The following is a 19,762-nucleotide window of genomic DNA, read 5'->3' on the forward strand; positions in this document are numbered from 1 at the left end:
TGTGACCTCAAGCTGAGCCGCTATCAAACCACATCCCCCTAGTGGCAGGTTTTTTTCAGTCACTGCGCTGGTGCGTTTAGAAATGCATGATCTCTGCATTGGCTTCATTCAGGCTTAGGGTACCGCGTGTATGTACGCGTGTGTATATATATCTAACGAACCCAAATTTATATGTATGTGTGCATGTGTATATGTGCACGCGTGGAGGCAGAAACCTATCTGCTATGAACCACTTTCTCTATGGTGCTGTTTGTTGCCTTAAATACATTTCAGTACCCTTTCACTGAACCATCCTTCCCATTTTCTGTTTGTTTTCAACATGCCTGCCTGTGCCGGGCATGTAGTTTATAGACGCTCCCCGACTTTGTCCCATATGAGGTCCTCCGAAGTGGTTCAGCCAAGAATCCCTGGTACAATTAAGAGCTATAGAGCTGTACTGGGCAACTAATGTCCAAGCCTATAGTTTATGAAAGTGGTAACTCTTCACTTTATTTTATCCCTCTTTTGTTACTGAAATTCTTAAAGTTTTGCACTCTGCCTGTGATAATAGTATCAAGAATGAGCAGTCTGTGACTGATACTGATCTAATCTAAACTGTGTAAATTAGAATGTATTTGCCTGTATATTTTTTCCTAATTTTGTCGTGCCCAGTAATTTGAATTTTATATTAATTCATCTTCTCCATAATTTTAGTCCTTAGACTTTCTTTACTGCTTCGTTCTCATCCAGTTGTCAGTTTTTCTTTTCCGTTAAGCTCATTCCCTTTTCTCCCTTGTTAGCTCAGATTGTGTGTGTGTGTGTGTTTTTTTACATTTTGGTTGCCATGGCTACTCATCGCTGTTTCTTTTCTGCTCTCTCGCCTGTGAAGCCTCACTGTCTTGCTCTAAGTCAGCCGTTTTCACGTCGCCCCTCGTCAGCCCAGGTACTACGACCCAGAACCCCACCCCCACCCCCCCCCCTCCCCGCCAGACCACCCCATCCCACATCCCATCATGCTCTGCGACCGATCGCTTAGAGGCCGAGCCGGACGGCTTGCACAGCACGCTCTGACGCTCGAAGCGTGGAGCTGCAGGTGGAGCCTGGCGAGCAGCTCTCCAAGCACGTGATCTCCTCCAGAAATGTGCGATAGCCTCTCGCTTCTGGCCCCAGTGCTGTTTTCCACGTTTGTGTGGCTCTGAAGGTGGCCAGGCCATGGAGGTGTCTGTATTGGAGCTGCAAATTTTGTATGTGCACAGTTACATAGCAGTTTGGAAGATGCAGATGCCCCTGAACAGTCTGATCTGCTCTTGTAATGAGGATTAATGTATGTATCACAAGGGCTTTTACAATGAGATGGATAAATAAGAACAGCATGAAAAGTTGAACTTACGTTTGCTGTTAGGCACTTGCTCCCCCTAGTGGTGACTGTGTGCCTCATCACCAGGCAAGGCTCTGCTTGCTTTTACCGTTAAACCTGCTTTGAAAATTACAACCACTTAACCTGACTAGATATACAAGGATTATTTCAAATGTAGTTTTGAAATAATTGTGAATGATTAATATTAACAATATTAACAGTTTAGTGCTTAAAAATCAGCGATTAACTGATTTTTTTTTTTAGCATGTGCTCACGTTGCCCCTGAAACGCAAGATGGCGTGACAACCTCAGATCAGGAGTTTGGTGTGAATTCACGCCGACCACCTCTTCCTGTTTCCATCCCCCCTTAGGTATCGACAAGGAGAACGTGGAGCTCTCCCCCACAACGGGCCACGCCAACAGCGGACGCACGCGCCACGGGTCGGCCAGCCAAGTGCAGAAACAGCGCAGTGCCGGCAGCTTCAAGAGGCCCAGTATCAAGAAGATAGTGTGAGGGAGGGGGGGCCGCCACCGGGACTCGGGTCTCAGGCTGTGCTCCCTCCCTCCCTCTCTTTCTCCACTTCTCCTCCTCGTTAGCCACCCCCCCCCCCCCCCCCACTGTTTCGTTTTCTCGTGTTTTAATAGTACTCGTTTGCCAAGTCAACCAGTTCCGCCTAACGATCAACATTTATACAGTGACCCGCCTGACGTGACAAGAGACTCATTCGTTCGTCCGTTTGTTTTCTTTTTTTAAAAAAAAAAAAAAAAACTCCGCTCAGTGTTTCAGAAGCATTTTGCGAAAGACCTTTTTTCGTGGCAGTAGGATGTAACAATACACGTAATGAAATACACTAGACAGGATTTTTAAATTCGCCTTTTAGCTGAATGAACGCACTGAAATATCACAACACTGCAGATTGTCAAAATTAGGCATTACGTTCCTGTCCCCTTTATTTTAACCTTTTACGTTATTGAGAAAGTGTTATCGGAAAATTGCTCATGTTGTTTTGCGCACTTTTCCTTCAAATCGCTTTTTTTCCCCCCTCCCTGGATTGAATCTCCGTGTGTTAAAGGACTCGGCTCCTCAGAGTGAATTGCACTTTTTTTTTTGGTTAGCAGAACGAGCTGAATCGCTAACGGTTAGGACTGTTCTGAGTAGCCACTGGGAGGAAGATTGAGGGTGCCTGGGCGGCACATGAGTCCACGACCCCCCCCCTTTGACAGAGAATGGGCGGAGCAAGTCCTTTTATAACACCCCCCCCCCCCCCCCCAGATAAAGACAACACTGGGGACCAACAGCCAGTCCCTGTCTTGATGGTTGGATTGCCCAGCAACAGGAATATATGCTCTAGGCGGGGCCTCAAGAATGGGATTGCACCACTCCCACCCCACCCCCCACCCCGCCACCCTTACCATGGGACTTCCAGAACAACCCCACCGTGCCTCAGCTGCAGAGATGTGCCGTGATGCTGAGCGCGTGAAACCTCCGTCTGTAGCCGAAACATAACCAGTGAGATACCGCGTTGGCGTACATTATGATGTTTGTGCTGGGTGGGGAGAAGGACATGTTAAAATTATATATATAAATATGTAATCTTGAAAGCTTATATATAACAGTGAAGTCCTGTTCTCACACACAGTTTGGGATGCTGTTTTATCCATTGTGTGCCTTCGTCAGGGTTTCCAGATGTGTATAGTTTGTTTACAAAAAAAAAACAAAAAAAAATTTGAAAAGTAAGAACCAGGTACTAATTATAGACTCTTGTGTTAAGTATGAATGTAAATACAGTTAAACAGTATCTTACAAATTATCCAGTATATGGCTCACTTCTGCCTGAGATTAATTTCCCTGTATAGCTAAATATAAACTGCAAAGGTAGTGAAGTGGTTTATTTTTTTTTTAACAAAAAAAACATTATTTGTATGAGAAGGATTGATAAACACTAGAAATGCAGCAGCAGATGTGTAAATAGCGAGACGCATTTATTTTAACGGATGAGAGTAGCTGGCAGGCCTCGGTGACATCGCGACTTGGTCATAGTCTCCACGGTGACGGTGATGCTAAGTAATATGCAAAACAGATTTGCCAAAATGCCTCCGAAATAATTCAGAAGTTAAGGAACCCTAAGTATTTCTTGATTCTCGGTTGGCGACCGCATTCCGTTGATGAGCGTTCTGGAACGGCAGGGACTGGCCCTGGGGTCAACCTCACGTACTGAGGATGCAGCCATCTTGGCGCCCCCAGATTTGTTCGAAAAAAGTGCCAATAGCCTTTGAGACGAGGGGGAAATGTCAGAGGTGTGGTGATCAGTTCTGCCTCACGGGGGCAGTGTTGTGGGTGGACGGTGCCATTGATATTTTTAAGGACAACACTACAGGGCCTGGCGCGGGATGGCCCAACATAGCATCTCAAACACACACACACACACACACACACACACACACACAGGCGCGCGCACGTGCTTTTGGGGAATGGAGCGACCCCCTCAATGACCAACAGGAGTAGCCCCAGTCACTCTGCACCAAAGACTAGCTTGCACTAGCGAAAGGAAAATCAATCCTATTTAGTGCTGTTGACTGAAAAATACTAGTTAAACAGTGATTTTGATTTTTCTCCCTTCTCCATTTGTTTGTATTTGTTTAACCTCCATAAGTATATGTAGCATACAGTAAGCATTTGGTTCCCACCCAAACTCTGCTGCTGGCATCTCAGCGTGGAGCCTGACGTGTGATTTACTCCCGTCTGTCCAGACTGACTTCTCCTATAGCTTCCGCTGTGTACAGACATGTTATCTTAAACATTTAAAAAAAAAAAAAAAAAAAAAACAAGGAACAATTTCCCAGCGCAAAGGGAGCATTATGGCGACATCGTGCGTTGATTTCCTGACATGATGCATTAACGCCCTGTCAACATGATCCTGCCTCGTTAGCCAAGTTGCTTTTCCATTATAAATTTTAACCGGTTTCTTGTTGCCCGGAGTGTGTTGTGTTTACTGAGTAGACTGGAATTATCTGGAAGTCCTGATTAATGGGGGTGGGGGTGAAGCTAAATGGGGGGGGGGTAGCTGGGGAGGCAGGATTTAAAAACTGATGCTATTCTGACCATTCACTGCCTCTTTTCAGAAACAGTCTTAACAAGTAAGCATTAACTTTTTTATATCTTGTTTTTACTGCATCTGGTTTCTGTGCAATCCGTTTCACATCACCCTGTATAATGTAATTTTATTTGGGGGAGGGGGTGGGTTAAGTGATCCATGCACTTAAATTTCACAAAGTGTTCTGGTTGTATTTGTCGTGTGCATTAGAGATCGGGCGGGGGGGCGATCAGTGAAATAATGTCCAAAGGGCCAATTTTGTTTACAAATCTTTTTTGTTTTTACATACTTGAATTGTGAGAATACACATCTTTTGAATGCAGTCAGGTATAAAGGGAAGTCTGTAATTTTCAAGGAGTGACGGTAAGGGTGTCCACAGCAGTATATGAAGTGTTACAGCTCTACAGGTAGTATTAACAAAATTCAGAGAACTATTATATATTTGTAAATTGACCACCGAACTTTCCTGCTGTTTGGCTTCCGGTCCTGTATTATGGTGAGTGACATCAACTGATGCAGAGCCAGACCCCAGTGGTCTTGATGCGCAAACGACCCCCCCATTGTCTGCAGTGACTCATCTTTCTGTGTGTCAGTGAGCAGCGGCGAAACTTTAGCCGTAGCATTGAAGCTTAAAAGCTAGTTTTATGTCAGGTTTCCACCCTGAGCACCTGAGCTCACCTGCTGATAGCTCATCTTTCGCTGTTGAAATTTGCGGCCGGGCTCCACTGCTGAGGTACAGAATTAGTGTTTGGGATGCTGGTGGTTCTGTTTATGTTCCATTCTGCTTATAGCTTGGTTTCGTCAAACCATCTCATGTGTAGAACATGAGCTTATTTTTCCATACCAAATATGACATAAAAAAACTACAACCAAGAATAGTTTGCGAATTATCTGCTATAGGTGACCTGGAACTTGTATTATTCACTTGCAGCCAATGAATTAAATCCTCGTTTCTTAAAGGGCCACTACATCTAGCACAATGACGTTGTTTAACCACTCTGCTTTTGTAGTGGCTTTTTATTGGGGTTGAGGGAGGTTTTAAACCCACCGAATTAAAAGGATTCGTTGTGTCCGTTGACCTACCTGGTGGGTCACCCCTGCTGCGTTGTGACAATTTCCTGCTTTGGTTGAAGGATTGTACTGTATGAGTTTACCCCCACCACACACACACACACACACACACACACACACACACACACACACACACACACAGAAAACATCAGGCACTCTTGTAGCCTGTCATTGCAAGGTTATCAAGGTGGATGTTAGGCCATAGATCTTTAATTGCAGTCTGATGTTTAGTATGTATGATTAAAATGCCTTTGTTAGTCATGTCTTAAGGTTATGCAAAACAAAGTTTTCTCTCTTTTAAGGATTGGCCACTTTTTTTTAAAATGCCGTACGTTTCACTTCTGTAAATATTTTTTGTGTAAAATTTGACAAAGGTATATTTACTACACTGTAAATACATGTGATGATATTGTATTATTTTGCTTTTTTGTAAAGCAGTTAGTTGCTGTACATGTATAACATATAAATTGAATTATCTAGTGTTAGTATTGAAAACCTTTCTCTCCATGCTGCCACTGCATCGTGTCATTAAAATATTGAGAATAAAAACAATAAAAACAAATGAGGTATTTGAATTGCTGTGTTAAACTCACACTGTGTATGATCCGTTTAATGTTCTCATTTGAATTCACCTGAATCTCGTTTAATGCTTAGGGGCATAGCCATGCTCAATGGGGAACTGCTGTCAAACCTGAATGATATACTCTTTAAATATTGTGAAAATTGCTTTAAAAAAAGTCCCACCTAATGATTTTGTCATTTGCATCCCTCGATGTACAGTATGTATTTTTTTGGAAGTAAAATGTAAATTTATCCTGTCACATCGCGCTGTTTTCGTGCTCTTCATTCAGCCGCTATATGCACATACTTCTAAAAGTAATTTGTGGATTTGCATTTATCACATGATTTTCTGCTAAAGTTGACCTTGCTTTATTAACCTTTTTATTTTGCATATGACACTTGGATATCAGCTTTACCATCTCCACGTATTTATTCACACTGAATATATCACTTATTTAAGGACATCCCAATAAACAGTTTAACTGTGTGCTGCTGTCATTAATAGACCCTGCACAAATAGTGGGGGAAATAAAACATTTCAGCTGTGACCGAAACCCTTTCAAAAGTAACCGTATAGTTGTAATCGTGCCCATCGTGCTTCAAAAGACACCTGACTTTGGATAGAGGTTGAGCCAAAATGGCCACGTGCTCCCCGGTTTCTCGTGGTGGCGTCGCTGGCCGAGCAAAAGGTTGCGCTGCAACTGCGCTCGTGACTGTCTACGCGAGAGGAGGCGAGCCTCGTCCCGTCCTTCAATTATCGCGATGTTTGATCAGCTGTTGGTCTGTTTTTAGAGTCTAGTGTTCGGACGGTCAACACGTGGGGAGGAGAACCGTGCATAGAAGAGAGGGGACGTCTAAGGATTGAGCTGGGGCCCAGAAAACGTAGATTAACGTGCACCTATTCACGGTGGCGGTGCGGAATACAATTCACAACAGTAAGTGTGCTTTGTTTGTTTATTCTCCCATAGTCGATGTTTCACGCATAGCGAACCCCGATGCCGGGCTATTTTAATTGCTGGGACGAGTTGCATAGTGGTGAATGGTGCAGGCGGAGGCTAATGTTCCTTCATGGAACACATCATGGGAAGGATTTCCTCGCGCGACTGAATCTACGTCCGCGGCGGCGCGTGCGGTCGCCGGGCACCGCGGCAAAGCGAGCCGAAGACTTTTAAAAGAAAATAAATGTCTTGGGAGATCAGGGCGGCTTGTTAGCTTGGTATCCATTTGGCTTCCATTATTTAACTCGATACCTCAGGTAAGTCCCAGGCCGGCATGGGGATGCGGACCTCTCGACATGTACGTGATTTCCTAATTTATTTAAGGCTAATACTAATGTGTGGTCTCTTAACTGTGTCAGATGGCGGTCATCGCCGCTTATCGATCACGGGGAATATGTAGGTGCACGTTTCACTGGTGTGTGCGTGTTGCGGTTGCACGCCGCAAGCGACGTGGATGAATTGTCACTTTCTTTGGAGTGCGACCCGGGGTGGACCGCGAAGGTGCGACCGTGAGCAAGATTGGAGCAGCTGCCGCTGTCGCTGCCTGTCGTCCCGCCGATACTGCAGGCTCCCAGCACAGTAAACCTTCGCCGGCTTCTCGGCCCGTCGGGTATTTTCATTTCTCAGTTCAACTGGTCGCCTTGCGCCGCGGCCTAGCGCGCTGCTGTAATACGGCTACGGAGGTTAAAGGCGCTCTGGCGGCCGCAGGCTTCACCGTGTTGGTCCAAAAAGCGTGTCCTTCGTAGGCGATGCGAATCGCATCGGCCGCCGGGACATGCAGACACACCGGGCCGCTAACACGGGGCTGAGCATTATGGGATTTCGGGGGGCTGGCCGCTCAGACGCCGAGGGTCGGCGGGGGTTATACACGCTTCGTTCGGGTCTCGTCGCTCCGGTTGGAGGAGGCGCAAGGGTCTCTGCTTTCCCACGCACCGGGGCGTGCTTCGTTGTCCGAACCGTAAGCAGCAGTTCGTCTCGGCGGGCATGTCCGGCGTACCTCCCCCATTATGCATGTATACTTAATGTGACTGCCGCCGCGCACCGGCGCATTAGCACGGAAGATTGGGGAAGGGGCACCACTTCGGTGTGTTAGACGGTGCCGAAGCAGCTGCGATGCGCCACCTTTTGCGCTTTACAGGTCCTGGTGGCATATCGGGCAGGTACGGAGTTTGACCCTTTCCCTTATCGGGCTCCAAGGTCGTACGGCGACGCGGCTCGATCCGACTCTTTCCACCCGTTACTCCACCTCCTTCCGAGAGTGGATGCCTTTCGCGATTTGGGGGACACACCAGATTAACCCCCCCCCCCCCCCAACTCTCCACTTATTGTTGGAGAGCCCCCCCTCCCCTTCCCTTCCCAGGGCGTTTCGTCACTTTTAATGCGGCCGGCCCATTAATTGCAGGAGCCGAGTGTCGGCGGGTCATTTTTACTATCAGCCTGCCGTGACGGAGACGTTGCATACTACCGCGGGCCAGGTGAAGCGCACACCGGGGCGCTGCTCATTTTTCTGGGATGCGATTCAGTTTGTAGTTTGGTAACGGGACGCATTGAGCTTCGTGCACGCTTTAGCGTTTGACCCGCACCCCCTGCTCCGCCAATCAGAATCGCCTCGGCATGTCACGTGATGTTTAGCCGCTGCTACACGTTGTGCTCCTTATTCTGGCTCGCATTTGCCGCGCGTGAAATATTCATTTTTCAATCTGATTTCATGCCCGCTAATGTAGGGAAGGCTGTAAGAGGCGTGGCGCACGCTTTTTTGCGAAGGTACTGTTCTGATTAACTGAAGAAATGTTATTTTTTATCTTAAGCCGAGATCTCAATCTCTGTCTTTTAAGGTTTCCAAAGGATGCGAGGCTGCTGTTTTTTTTTTGGAGACGTGAGAGATGTGTGCCTATGGACTTGATGATATAGCATCAGAGATTACGTACCAGGGGTCCTGTTTCATGTAGTTTCACACCTGAATTTAAAGCAGGTGTTAAATAATGGAAAGTAGCTCAGTTGGTCCTGTGTCACCTTTCCTAAAAGATATGTAGATTTTGGCCCTTAAGCCAAAATTGATTTGCAAGTTTATATACATGCCTGTCCACCTGTAAGTAGTTTGTAAAATATATTTACCATTAAGCTTGCGCACTAGCTGCTGGCGGTGTAGTTTGCTGTTGGCTGAAGTCCTGCTTAGAGGAGGGCTTACTCTGCCTCCTGTGTGTCCTGATTGGCTGTCCTGTGTCCTCATCACTCGGTCATGTGCCCTTTCAAAGTCACACTTACCTAAAGACTCGTAGCTCAATAAATATTTTGAGTGTATTTTCCAAAGTACTGGATTAAATATTCTAAAGTGGCATTTTTATATTCATTGAATTGGGGGGGGGGTTGGCCAAACACCTATTTGGCCCAACTTGAAAGTATTTTATAGTTTTGTGCTGTGCTCTGTGTCCTTTGTCCTATCAGAAGGGGTCCCTGTCACCTTGGGATAGGGGGGGATACACCATTCCTAGCTCAGGAATCTCTGCCACATGACATCAGCTAGGGGAGGGGGGTTTACAGGGATTGCCTGACATTTCTTGTTATCTTATGGAGACAGTTGGTGACAGAACGTTGTTAAGGCACACGGTCGCACGGGGCGGTGTGTTTCACGACGTCGGCAGATTGCCGTTAATCTGGTGTCATTCAGTGTGGGGTTTGTGCAGTGCTGTATGTGTATCTGCCCTCTCTCCCTCGTGTGTGTGTGTGTGTGGTGCTTACCAGTAGCTGTATTACAAGCCCTTACATTCTGTCTGAAGATTCTTATGAAGCGTTCGGTGTCATCTGTGGCGTTAGAGAATTCTTGAAACTGGGTTAAGTCATGCTCTTGGGGCTGGGTGGGGGGGGTTGGCTCATTGGTACACTCTTTCCAGTATGTTGGTCTCCATGTCTGTTGAAATCAGTGATGGGCAACAGGGACAAACATGTTAATTTAATTGAGAGTAAACCTAAGTTTGCATTCAGGGTATCTTTCCACTGAATGTAAATTTTATTGATACTGATAACCCTTTAACTTAATAAAGTTTGATAATTCGGAATACTAAGTTGAATTCCTTTTTTTTTCTTTTTACAGATTTGTACAGTTCACTTCTACTCGTTATTCACCTTAAATGTTTGTATTAAGGGTACATCTGTTCCTCATTAATATGGTTCATGTCCTACTTTGATGGTAGGCTTGTTATATAAGCTCTTGCAGAGGCAGAAGAATTAATGATTTGATGACTTTGAAAAATGTTCATTGCATGTTATGACCCTCCTACCATTTAATTAACAAGCAGGTGTTTTTGCCAGCATCTCCTCAACAACACTACAGTCTATCGTATGTTAATATCGTATGGCAGCAGTTTTGCTTAAGTCCTGCTCTGGTAGAATGTAATTCTGTATTTCGTGGATGACTGTACCTCTGTTCAGCTTACCTCAGCATGCAGCAGCACCGCAACTGCAGCGAATGCCCATCAGGAGAACGTAGCTGCACCGTAACTGCAGGGGGGGGGCTAAGTCCACGTGGTTGCCTCATTTCCGGGCCTGCCCAGAAATGATCGCTGGTCTTGAAGGGCGAAGGCAGCTGAGCCCCCCCCTCCCTCCCCACTTTGTAGCAGGCCCGGGTGTCACCCATGATGCATTGCTCCCTGTTGGGGGCTGGCCTCCCTGTTTCTGTTAAGGAAAGGCATGTCTGTTCTTCCTTTTATAAACTTGGAGCGACCTGCAGTTCCCGCCCAGCCTGCATGCATGTCAGGAAGCCCTTTGAGTTAAATATTACTCTTGGACTTTTGCAGCCAGCCTGACAGGGGCTTTTGGATGAATGTTTACCTTTTTCCTGCCTTGGGATCTGTGTGCCTGTCCCCTGCCCCGGATTCTGTAGAGCTCGACCCCTCATTTTGGATTTAGTTTTCAAGCTGAGGAACATGTTGTTCTGTTAGGATGCTGGCCCTTTAAGAAGTAATTATTGTGCCCGCATCGCAATTATCGTTACAGCATGGCAAGCATGCTCTGTGGATTGGCAAACTTTTGTTTTTCTGAACCGTGGTAGATACACATTTGTGTGTGTGTGTGTGTGTGTGTGTGTGTGTGTGTGTGTGTGTGCGCGCGCAAATTTTTCGGATGCATTTTATTATTTTTTTAGACACAGCAGATGAGGACAATCTTTAGTTGTGCTGGGTGTCGGGGAAATTCTGTAAACCACAGATCCGCCTGTGTCTTTGAGGCCGAGCTGTACACGGCGCGTTGAAAAACGCGATCGCTGCTCCACGGGCTGCCGCGCAGTATTTTGGTAGTATTCTTGTTCCCGATTGCACTCTGTCCCGCCATGTGTTGTGAGCCCGGAAAGCCTGATGTTCTGCCGTGGGACTGGGTGTGCTATTTGGATTTCCGTAAAGCCTCTGTTCTTCTGTGCTTTCCGGGCATAGGAGCTGACGTGACTGTCCTGAGTGGCGGCTTTTGGGGATGTGCGAGTTTGGAGGGTGGTTGCTTTGTTTCCCTGACCTTCTTCTTTTTTTTGTCTTTCCTAGGTGTAGCTGTTAGGGTGCAGAGGAGATGCCATTCAGGTTTCGCTCCTTAGTCCCGTACACCGTGCCCGGTGTGCTGGCACTCTTAGGAGGATGGTGGTGGTACACTTCCCGAAAGAAAGGCCGACTTGCTGGTCATGAGGGCGCAGAGGGGATGACTGTGGACCTACACGTCTCCCCCAGCGAAGGCAGTAACGGCCTGATGGAAAAGCATTGCTCCACAGCCGTAGCTGGTGCCCCCTGCAGGTCTGACAGAGACGGACAGAAAGTTAAGGGGGAGAAACCGGCGGAGCAACAGGTGTTGGCGCAGGTACATGTGCCGGCGGCGGCTAAGCCGCCCAGCCCAGCTCAGTCTACGGAGGCTGCGGACAGTTGCGCTGCTGCAGCCAGCCCGCAGCTCGACGATGCGACTGACCGGGAAAACGGCAGCGTGGTTGCCGTGATGGTGACGGCCGTAGCCGCGCTTCCGCCGAAGGCAGAGGAAGAGACCCGGGGATCCAAGGGACCAGAGGAGGACGCAGCGAGCGTCCAGACAAGCAGCCCAGCTCCCTGTGGGAAGCCTGTTCCCGGCACAGCGGAAGGGGCGGTGGCAGCAGAGCTGCCCAACTTGGTGCGACCGGAACCAGAGGGTGAGGTGGCAGATGACAAAACCACAGTGCCTTTTGTGGAGAGCATACAGCCGGACGCGGTCAAAGAGGACTTGCCCGTGGCCGAAGAGCAGGCCTGCGGGTCGAGCCGGCAGGACGTGCTCTGCTCTGAGCCCGTTGCAGAGGCCCTAAGTCCCCCCCCCTGGCACGCCCAACCACCCTCCCTCTCTGCGCCGGGCGCCGAGGAGCCTCAGGAGAACGGGCTACACGCTGAAGATATCGAGAGCCTGGCAGCGGGCCTGGTCACCGGCGTCATCTCTGCAGCCGCCCGAGAGGTGCTCGCAGAGGGAGAACGGGATGAGGCTTCTGGTGGGCCGTTGGAGCCCAGCAACAGCACCCCAGTGACCAACGGCCGCCCGTTCATGGCTCAGGAGGCCATGAGGGACGCCGCCTTGACACCCGTCGAGACTCTCCACCCATCTCTAGGGGAGCGCTCTGCCGCAAGCCGCGCGGAGGTGGTAACTGGCGAGGGCGCCCTGGCAGGGCTGCTGCCACAGGAGGAGGGCGGCACCGCCGCCGCTGCCACGGAGGTGAACGGCTGCCTAGCGTGGCAGACGCCTGAGAATGACCATATCTGGATGAGAGCGGAAAACGGACCAGAAAGCATCTGTCCCGCCCAAATTCAAGAGGCTACGCCCCCCAGCCTAGCCAAGCTCCAGGCGGAGGAGGCCATCGCCCTGGCGGAGGATTCCGGTTGCAGCACCTGCCAGTCGGAAGACGGCATAGGCGGCGAGGACGTCTTGCACGGTGCGGGGTCCGTCTGTGCGGGTCCCAACAGAAAGGAGGACCCGAGGCATCTTTCAGGTGCATGTGGGTGGGTCCCAGAAAGGGTGGCCCCTCATCCCTTTGTGCATGAGGAGAAGAGCCTGAATGATACCGTCCTGCGGAATGGGAGTCATGTGATCGAGACAGAGGCGGACCAATCGGGTGGTGAGTTACTTGCTTTGGAATACTTCTTCATGATATGTGTTAAACTAACAGGTAGGCCGGTCTGTCTGCCTTGTTTTCGAGATCTGTGGAGGGGAAACGTCGCAATTCAGCGCATGTGGGAAAAGCCCGTGGGATCGGCGTGCCGTTACGCCTTGTGTTGTGTGGCTTTCCCGTGGGTTAAACCAGGAAGTGATTGACGGCGTGGGGCAAATCTGCCCCTTGTGCGTTGAGGCGTCATTCCTCCTGTTGCTCAGTGCACCTCTTATGTGCGTAAATCGCCTACCCTGGGGCTACCAGTGCAAAAAACCATGCGTGCTGTTAGGCCTTCGCTAAATATCTAACCACCCAAGTCTGCAGACTTCTGTTTATCTTCTGTTTAGACTTCTGTCTTGGCTTTTGCCTGGAGGGTCTGGCTTTGGAGCTGTCGGATTACAGGAAGTTTGCAGAGTTTTCTGGGTGGGTGGGGGGGTGTGGTGTGTGCCAGAAGAGGCCAAATGTCGGGGTCAGGGATCCATTGGTCAATTTATGTCAGGCTTCATTGACTCAGCCAATCAGGCAGTGGGAGACCGCTACAGGTTTGCCTGTCCAAGCTTAAAGTATGCTGAGTTTGAACCTGAAAAGGAGCTTGTCACCATTCAGGGCATGTGTGGGCCCAGGATGTGGCCGGTAATGGTCTGGTAATCATTGAACTGTCTCCCTGTGGGGGGGGGGGGGGCTAAATCAGGCAGGCCAGGTATGGAGGATGATCGCTCCTTTCACATTGGGCCATTATTCCCGAGCCGCATGAGGCTGTTAGGCTGGTACGGTGCAGGAAGATGAGAGACTGACCTCTGACCTTCCTGGATGTCATGTGGTCTCCCTGCGGCCGCCTCAAAAATCTTCCGAGCACGTCCTGCTCGGAGGGGCGTGACCACACTCCGAGTGTAGCTAATGTGTGTGCCCCCACCCCTGCCCAGGTTCAGACGTGAACAGTATGGACTCGGTGGACAGTGGCTGTACGCTGGGGTTGGCAGACGGGCACCGTGGTTCAGGGAGCCAGCCCCCCCACTCGCAGACCACAGAGCTCATCATCTGGGAGATCGAGGTGCCGAAGGTGAGTCCATGTGACCGTATACACTGTCCAATCACACTTCAGTTTAATGGCTAATCTTTCTGAAACCTGCCTGAATATTTTCTGTTGTTTTTTCCCCTCTGATGGTAGTGTACTTTTTATTAGACTGTTCTGCTTATCAGAGCTTCAGATGACTGTTATTTTAAGGTGCTTTTTAGTAACGGGTCACCAATTAGGGTTCTTGCTTAATTTTCCTCACAAATGCATTTCATTCATGCCTTGTATTAAGCTTGTGCAATTTTTTAAATGCATTATTTTATCTTTTTAATCAAATTTTACCAGACATCACCATTTGCCCATTTTTGCGTATAATTTAATTTTATCTTGTTTCTGTTGGTCATATGAATTATCCTAGTTCCTTCCATGAGACAGCCATCAACACTGACGTGGCATTAACCTTTCAGATAGCTAGCTAGATACCAGCCTGCCTCACCTGCTTTTTGCTTTTTGTAGCACCTTGTTGGCCGATTAATCGGAAAGCAGGGGAGATACGTGAGCTTCCTGAAGCAGACCTCCGGCGCAAAGATCTACATTTCCACATTGCCTTACACTCAGGATTTTCAGATCTGCCACATAGAGGGTGAGTCCCTGTTTACTTTGGAAGTGAAAAACGTCTAGCAGTGGGCGGTTGGTGAGGTAGCAGACTGCTCAAGGTCGCCATGCGTGGGCCCCCCAGGCACGCAGCAGCAGGTGGACAAAGCCCTCACACTGATTGGCAAGAAGTTCAAAGACCTGGACCTGACCAACCTGTACGCCCCTCCCCCGCTGCCTCTCGGCTTGCCCTCGTTGCCCATGACGTCCTGGGTAAGCGTACGTGGAACCGCGAGCCGCCGGCAGCCCCATGTGTGCGCCCCACCCCGGTATGTGATGGTTGCGGCTCTCCCTCTCAGCTCATGCTTCCTAACGGGGTGACGGTGGAGGTCATCGTCGTCAACATCGTGTCGGCGGGCCACATCTTCGTGCAGCAGCACACGCACCCCACGTACCACGCCCTGCGGAGCCTCGACCAGCAGATGTTCCTATGCTACTCGCAACCCGGCACCCCCACTCTCCCATCCCCGGTAGAAGGTAAATCCCCATCTCTAGCCATGTAACAAACCCGATACACGATATTGGGTTCACGATTAGATTTTCCCGTGATATTTTTGGGGGAAAAAAATCGAATCAAGAAAATTTTATTGCCAAAAAAATTCCCGTTCTTTATCGACTTAAATCCTCCTTTTGTTAAATTAAAACTTTTTTTTTTTCTAAACCAACTACATTTACAAGCATTTGTGAAGCTTGGAATAAAATATGTAATTTTTTAAAGTAGTAATGAAAATGTATTAACTTTTGACATTTTCTCAATAGTCATTTCGCCATTCTGTAGTGTTACCTCTGCAGGTTGGATATGCAGATAGGGGGAGAGGCCAAATATCGGTGTCTGAACTTCTAAATTACACCTAGAAAAAAAATGAAGAGATTACGCATCGTGATAATTTGAGCCATTTCACAGTTTACATCCACAATATATCACAATATAAATTTTATATTGCATATTTATCATTGTGTGATATATTGTTACCTGCCCCCTTGGCTTCCCTCCACCACACAGAGAGCTGCATTTAATGGATAGAGGTGGGCTGAAGTCAATGGCGAGGCCTTACCTACAGCATAAAATTTTGCTATAAAAAAAAAAATTTGGGCCGCCTACGATTCGAGGCCCCGGGGCCACATTCCCCCAGTTTCCGAGCTTCTTAGCCAGCCACCACCACCCCCCCCCCCACCCCCCCCCCCCAATACTTACACGTTTCCTGGCCGTCCTATAGTGGGTGTCATATGCGCCGCTCCCGCTGGGGAAGGAGCGTGGTGGAGAGCACAAGTCATCGCCTACTGCAAGGACTCCAACGAAGTGGAGATCCGATACGTCGACTATGGAGGCTATGACCGGGTCAAGGTTGACACCCTTCGGCAGATAAGGTGAGCTGTGTTTACACTCATACATTATAAGTATCATTCATTTTTACTCTGTTCTGGGTAACTGTTTTATATGATTTATGCTTATTAACCTTGTAATTGTGCTATTAGTAGTTTGACGGGCTCAGAAGCTTCTGCTGTTTATTAATCCCAGGGAGATAATTAAGGAATAAACATCCGTTTATTTATCTTTAGGTGTGATGTTTTACAAGCACATAGACAGGGCTTCTGTTTTGTCAGGACCCTGTGAAGCAGGATGCTGAAGTAGTAACTATGGCTGTGTAACGGTAACATATTTATTAATGGCTGATGGAAAGTTTTCTGATGACTGTTGGATTTCATTACCGTTACAGATCGGACTTTGTAACATTACCGTTCCAAGGGACCGAAGTTTTATTGGACAACCTGGCGCCCCTCCCAGGTACGCATCATCACCTGTCGTCGGTCATGTTGGGCGCGTGCAGGGGGGGTCCCTTGCCGTTGGAAGGCGGACAGCCAGTATCACGGAGGTTGTCCCCGTGATCGCCTGCCTAAATATGCATCTCCCTATCTTTCCTAGGAGCGGATCGATTTTCAGCAGAGGCCAGCACAGCATTGGAGGAGATCACCAGGGGTGTAGCGTTACTGGCACAGGTAAGCCAGTACGATGTTTAATAGAGCTCGTGTCACTGCTTTGGTGTGGGTCTGCCAGAAGGATTTACATAAGTCGGGAAACCTTAGTTTATATCAAAGAAACAAATTGACCGACGGAACTGGAAGCATCTGTAGATCAGACACATGCAAAGCAGATAGGAGAGGCGCTTATTTTGGTGGAACTGAAAGTTGCTGGTGGTACCTTTTGACTTTTTCCACCATCCTCTACCCCTGTAGGTAACAAGCTACGACAGCACCACCGGCCTGCCTTTAATTCAGATGTGGAACATGGTCGGAGATGAGGTGAGGTTGTCGTTCCTGTGGTCTGTAGGCCCTGCCTGTATAGAGACAGGCTCTTTGCTAATGATGCTTTTGGCTCGTGCACCTCACCTCACTGTTCTGTGCGCTTGATAAAGACTGAGGAGCTCCTTAGGAGCCTTGGGTACAGCGAGGGCAGGATGACGGGGATGTTTATGGTGTGTTTAGAGAGCTGCTGATGTCACAATGGGAAGACGTGTTCTCCAGTCATGGTCTGTTTCTCTTCTTTCAGCTGGTGTCAGTGAACCGTACACTCATAGAACGAGGACTTGGCACTTGGCTGGACGGCTTCTGATCCTGCCCCCCCCCACCCCCCCCCAGCCACTACATCCCAAAGACCATAATCTCCACACTCCTCTTTACCCCCACCACCCCACATTTTCCCCTGTTTTTTTTTTTTGTTAATGCAGTACACTGGAGTTCGGCCCAACTGATCTGCTGGTAGGTCCTGCAGTTCTGCGCTACTGGATTCACTCTCTGGAGTCTTTTTTTTTTTTTTGCCTTAAATTTGGTGAAGTGGGGGTGTTGTTTTTCTCCCCTCCCCCCCTCCTTTTTTTTTTTTTTTAACCACTGTTGCCCCCATCCCCGGGTGGAAATGCCGCCTCACCACAGGCCGACTCCCTCCTTATCCCGATATCAAAAAATAAAATTTGTAAAAAAAAAAAAAAAATCTCCTTAAAAACAAAGCACTTATGCTTCTAGTTCTTGTTAATGGGGAATAATAAACCTACCCAGTAATAAAGGCTCATGAACTCCGTCCTGCCTGAATTTTTTCACTCAGGCTTTCTGTATAGACTGGACTGTGGAATATCATAATGTGGATGTATAGTGAAAAATCACAATACTGTATATGAAGAATTTAGTACAGTACTTACAATGGTAATTAATTGTATAAATTTGTATAGTTCATGCCATACAGGTTTTTTTTTCCCCCCTATAAAAGTCTGATGCAAATCCAGATGATTTTTTTCTCCTCCCCCTTTCATTTTTGTCGCTATGGTTACCCCGGGCGTTTTGGGTTGTGCCCGGATGCCGCTGACGTCTTTACGGGGACCTTTGTAACTGACAGACTCTCACCTCTGCATCTCAGATCCGTCTGTGACAAATCCGGGGTCGTGTGTCGTTTTTGTTTGTGTTCCCCCTCCCAATGTTTGTTCAGACCCCCACTCGTCTGTGGGGTGTGCACCCCTGCCCCCCCTCCCATCAAGAGGATGACTGGAGCTCTAGTTTCCTCTCAGCACTGGGGAAGGAGGGGGGGGGTTCCATCTTGCTGCCGGTCTCCTGTTGGACATTGTGGCCTTAAAAGGGATTGAGTCTGATTTTTGTGGTTCCGGGTTCAGTTGAAAAGCCCTCAGACCTACCCCCCTACCCCCACCTGGCGATGTTTTCCTTGTGAATGCTTTTCCTCTGAGACTGGCCTGATGTCAAAGACTGTGTTCACACGCCCACTACTGCATCGCCATTCTGCCTCACGCTGTACACGAGCGCCGATTCTCCCAGATGTGTTGGAAACGACCACACACGGTTTTAAAATCCTTTCTTCATATCGCCATGGCACCAAGGACTGTCTTTGCTAGCCTCACTCGGCACCTGGACCTAAACCAAACGCTGTATGGATTTGTACGTGGATTCAGAAGGAACCGTCCTTAAGCTGAGACCTGAGTGTGGGATTGTCACTCCACCTTTTGACCATTTCTGGCCTCTTAATTCTTCAGCTCTCTGTTGAGGCTAGTCCTTCTGTTTTGGAAAGACCTGCCGTGATTCATAACATCGTCTCGGCGTTACCTGCGTGTCATTGTGCCCCCTCCCCCCGAGGCCACCCCTGTTCTGTTGGGATGTGAATCTGTCCGTCGGCACTTCCTGTTTTCATCCCGGGAAGACTGCTGTCTGAAAGAGAGTAACTGCCTGTCCGGAAGACATGGCGGAATTTTTAATCGGTGCTGGATTGTCAGAATTGGCGTTCGGCCGTGACCTGTGACTCCTGCCAGTCTCCCTCCGCGCTCTAATTGGCTCTGGCTCTCGCAGTGCATTATTGGAAATGTCACCAGGGGAAATTGCCTGCGTATGTAGCAGGCCTTAGTACCGTCTTCAGGTCATGCGGAGTAAAACTACAGCTTGAGTGGATTGTCTGGGTTTATTTAGATATGAGGATGTCTAGTAAGTTCTGCAACTGTTTACCTGGTCTGCACACTACGGATTTTTAAGATGCTGAGGTTGCTGTTCTTTTCCTGACCGTTTTCATTACCACTGTCTGGTGTGATTGATCCATGTTAGATCTGTTAGTTATGTGTGACTGTTAAGAGAGTGTCTCACCTGTTTTTACGATGTTTTTCCGAAACGCTACAATGATTCACTTCCAGGCCAGTTCTAGTGGAGTCCAGGGTGCTGCTTCTTCCCCATGAGAGACTCGTTTTCTCTCTCTCGCCAACCACGATTCAAACCGACGATGGCCGTCTCCATTAGCCAGACCATACAACCAAGAATGACACCCGGAACTTCTTCCCAATGGTCCAGCCCTTTTTAATATAGACGGTGGTTTAGTGTGCATCAAATCTTCCAAGTAACGTCCCGAAATGGGTTCAG

General features: G+C 48.4%; 2 protein-coding genes across 5 annotated transcripts in view; both read left to right on the forward strand.

Annotated features, from left to right (window-relative positions):
- The window catches only part of nf1a (neurofibromin 1a), a 75,121-nt gene extending 69,057 nt beyond the window's left edge, over positions 1–6,064 (forward strand). Inside the window, exons 57-59 of one of the 2 annotated variants that reach the window (XM_049001581.1) lie at positions 345–410; positions 869–922; positions 1,708–6,064. In XM_049001581.1, coding sequence (XP_048857538.1) covers positions 345–410; positions 869–922; positions 1,708–1,850 — 263 coding nt within the window. In that variant the 3' untranslated portion in view covers positions 1,851–6,064. The remainder of the gene's footprint in view (positions 1–344; positions 411–868; positions 923–1,707) is intronic. The other variant, XM_049001582.1, reaches the window with a different exon arrangement.
- A 694-nt stretch (positions 6,065–6,758) lies between these two features.
- akap1b (A kinase (PRKA) anchor protein 1b) lies at positions 6,759–18,137 on the forward strand. 3 transcript variants are annotated; one of them, XM_049001558.1, is made up of 11 exons: positions 6,759–6,998; positions 11,588–13,161; positions 14,118–14,254; positions 14,726–14,852; positions 14,949–15,076; positions 15,163–15,340; positions 16,081–16,231; positions 16,582–16,649; positions 16,788–16,861; positions 17,099–17,164; positions 17,412–18,137. In XM_049001558.1, the coding sequence occupies exons 2-11, from the start codon at positions 11,613–11,615 to the stop codon at positions 17,472–17,474; spliced, it is 2,541 nt and encodes an 846-aa protein (XP_048857515.1). In that variant the 5' UTR covers positions 6,759–6,998; positions 11,588–11,612; the 3' UTR covers positions 17,475–18,137. The 3 variants fall into 3 exon arrangements, with proteins under 3 accessions (XP_048857515.1, XP_048857516.1, XP_048857517.1); XM_049001559.1 differs by lacking the exon at positions 6,759–6,998 and adding an exon at positions 7,144–7,318; XM_049001560.1 differs by lacking the exon at positions 6,759–6,998 and adding an exon at positions 7,914–8,019.
- The last annotated feature ends 1,625 nt before the right edge of the window (positions 18,138–19,762 follow it).

The sequence above is a fragment of the Brienomyrus brachyistius genome, unplaced genomic scaffold (assembly GCF_023856365.1).
Source record: "Brienomyrus brachyistius isolate T26 unplaced genomic scaffold, BBRACH_0.4 scaffold59, whole genome shotgun sequence".
Lineage (NCBI taxonomy): Eukaryota > Metazoa > Chordata > Actinopteri > Osteoglossiformes > Mormyridae > Brienomyrus > Brienomyrus brachyistius.

Bases quoted from the DNA above. Each gene is read 5' to 3' on its own strand.
- akap1b (XM_049001558.1), top strand. From the start codon at position 11,613: ATGCCATTCAGGTTTCGCTCCTTAGTCCCGTACACCGTGCCCGGTGTG. The intron at 14,853-14,948 runs GTGAGTCCCTGT...TGGGCCCCCCAG, and splicing joins TCAGATCTGCCACATAGAGG to GCACGCAGCAGCAGGTGGAC. The intron at 16,232-16,581 runs GTGAGCTGTGTT...TTACCGTTACAG, and splicing joins GACACCCTTCGGCAGATAAG to ATCGGACTTTGTAACATTAC.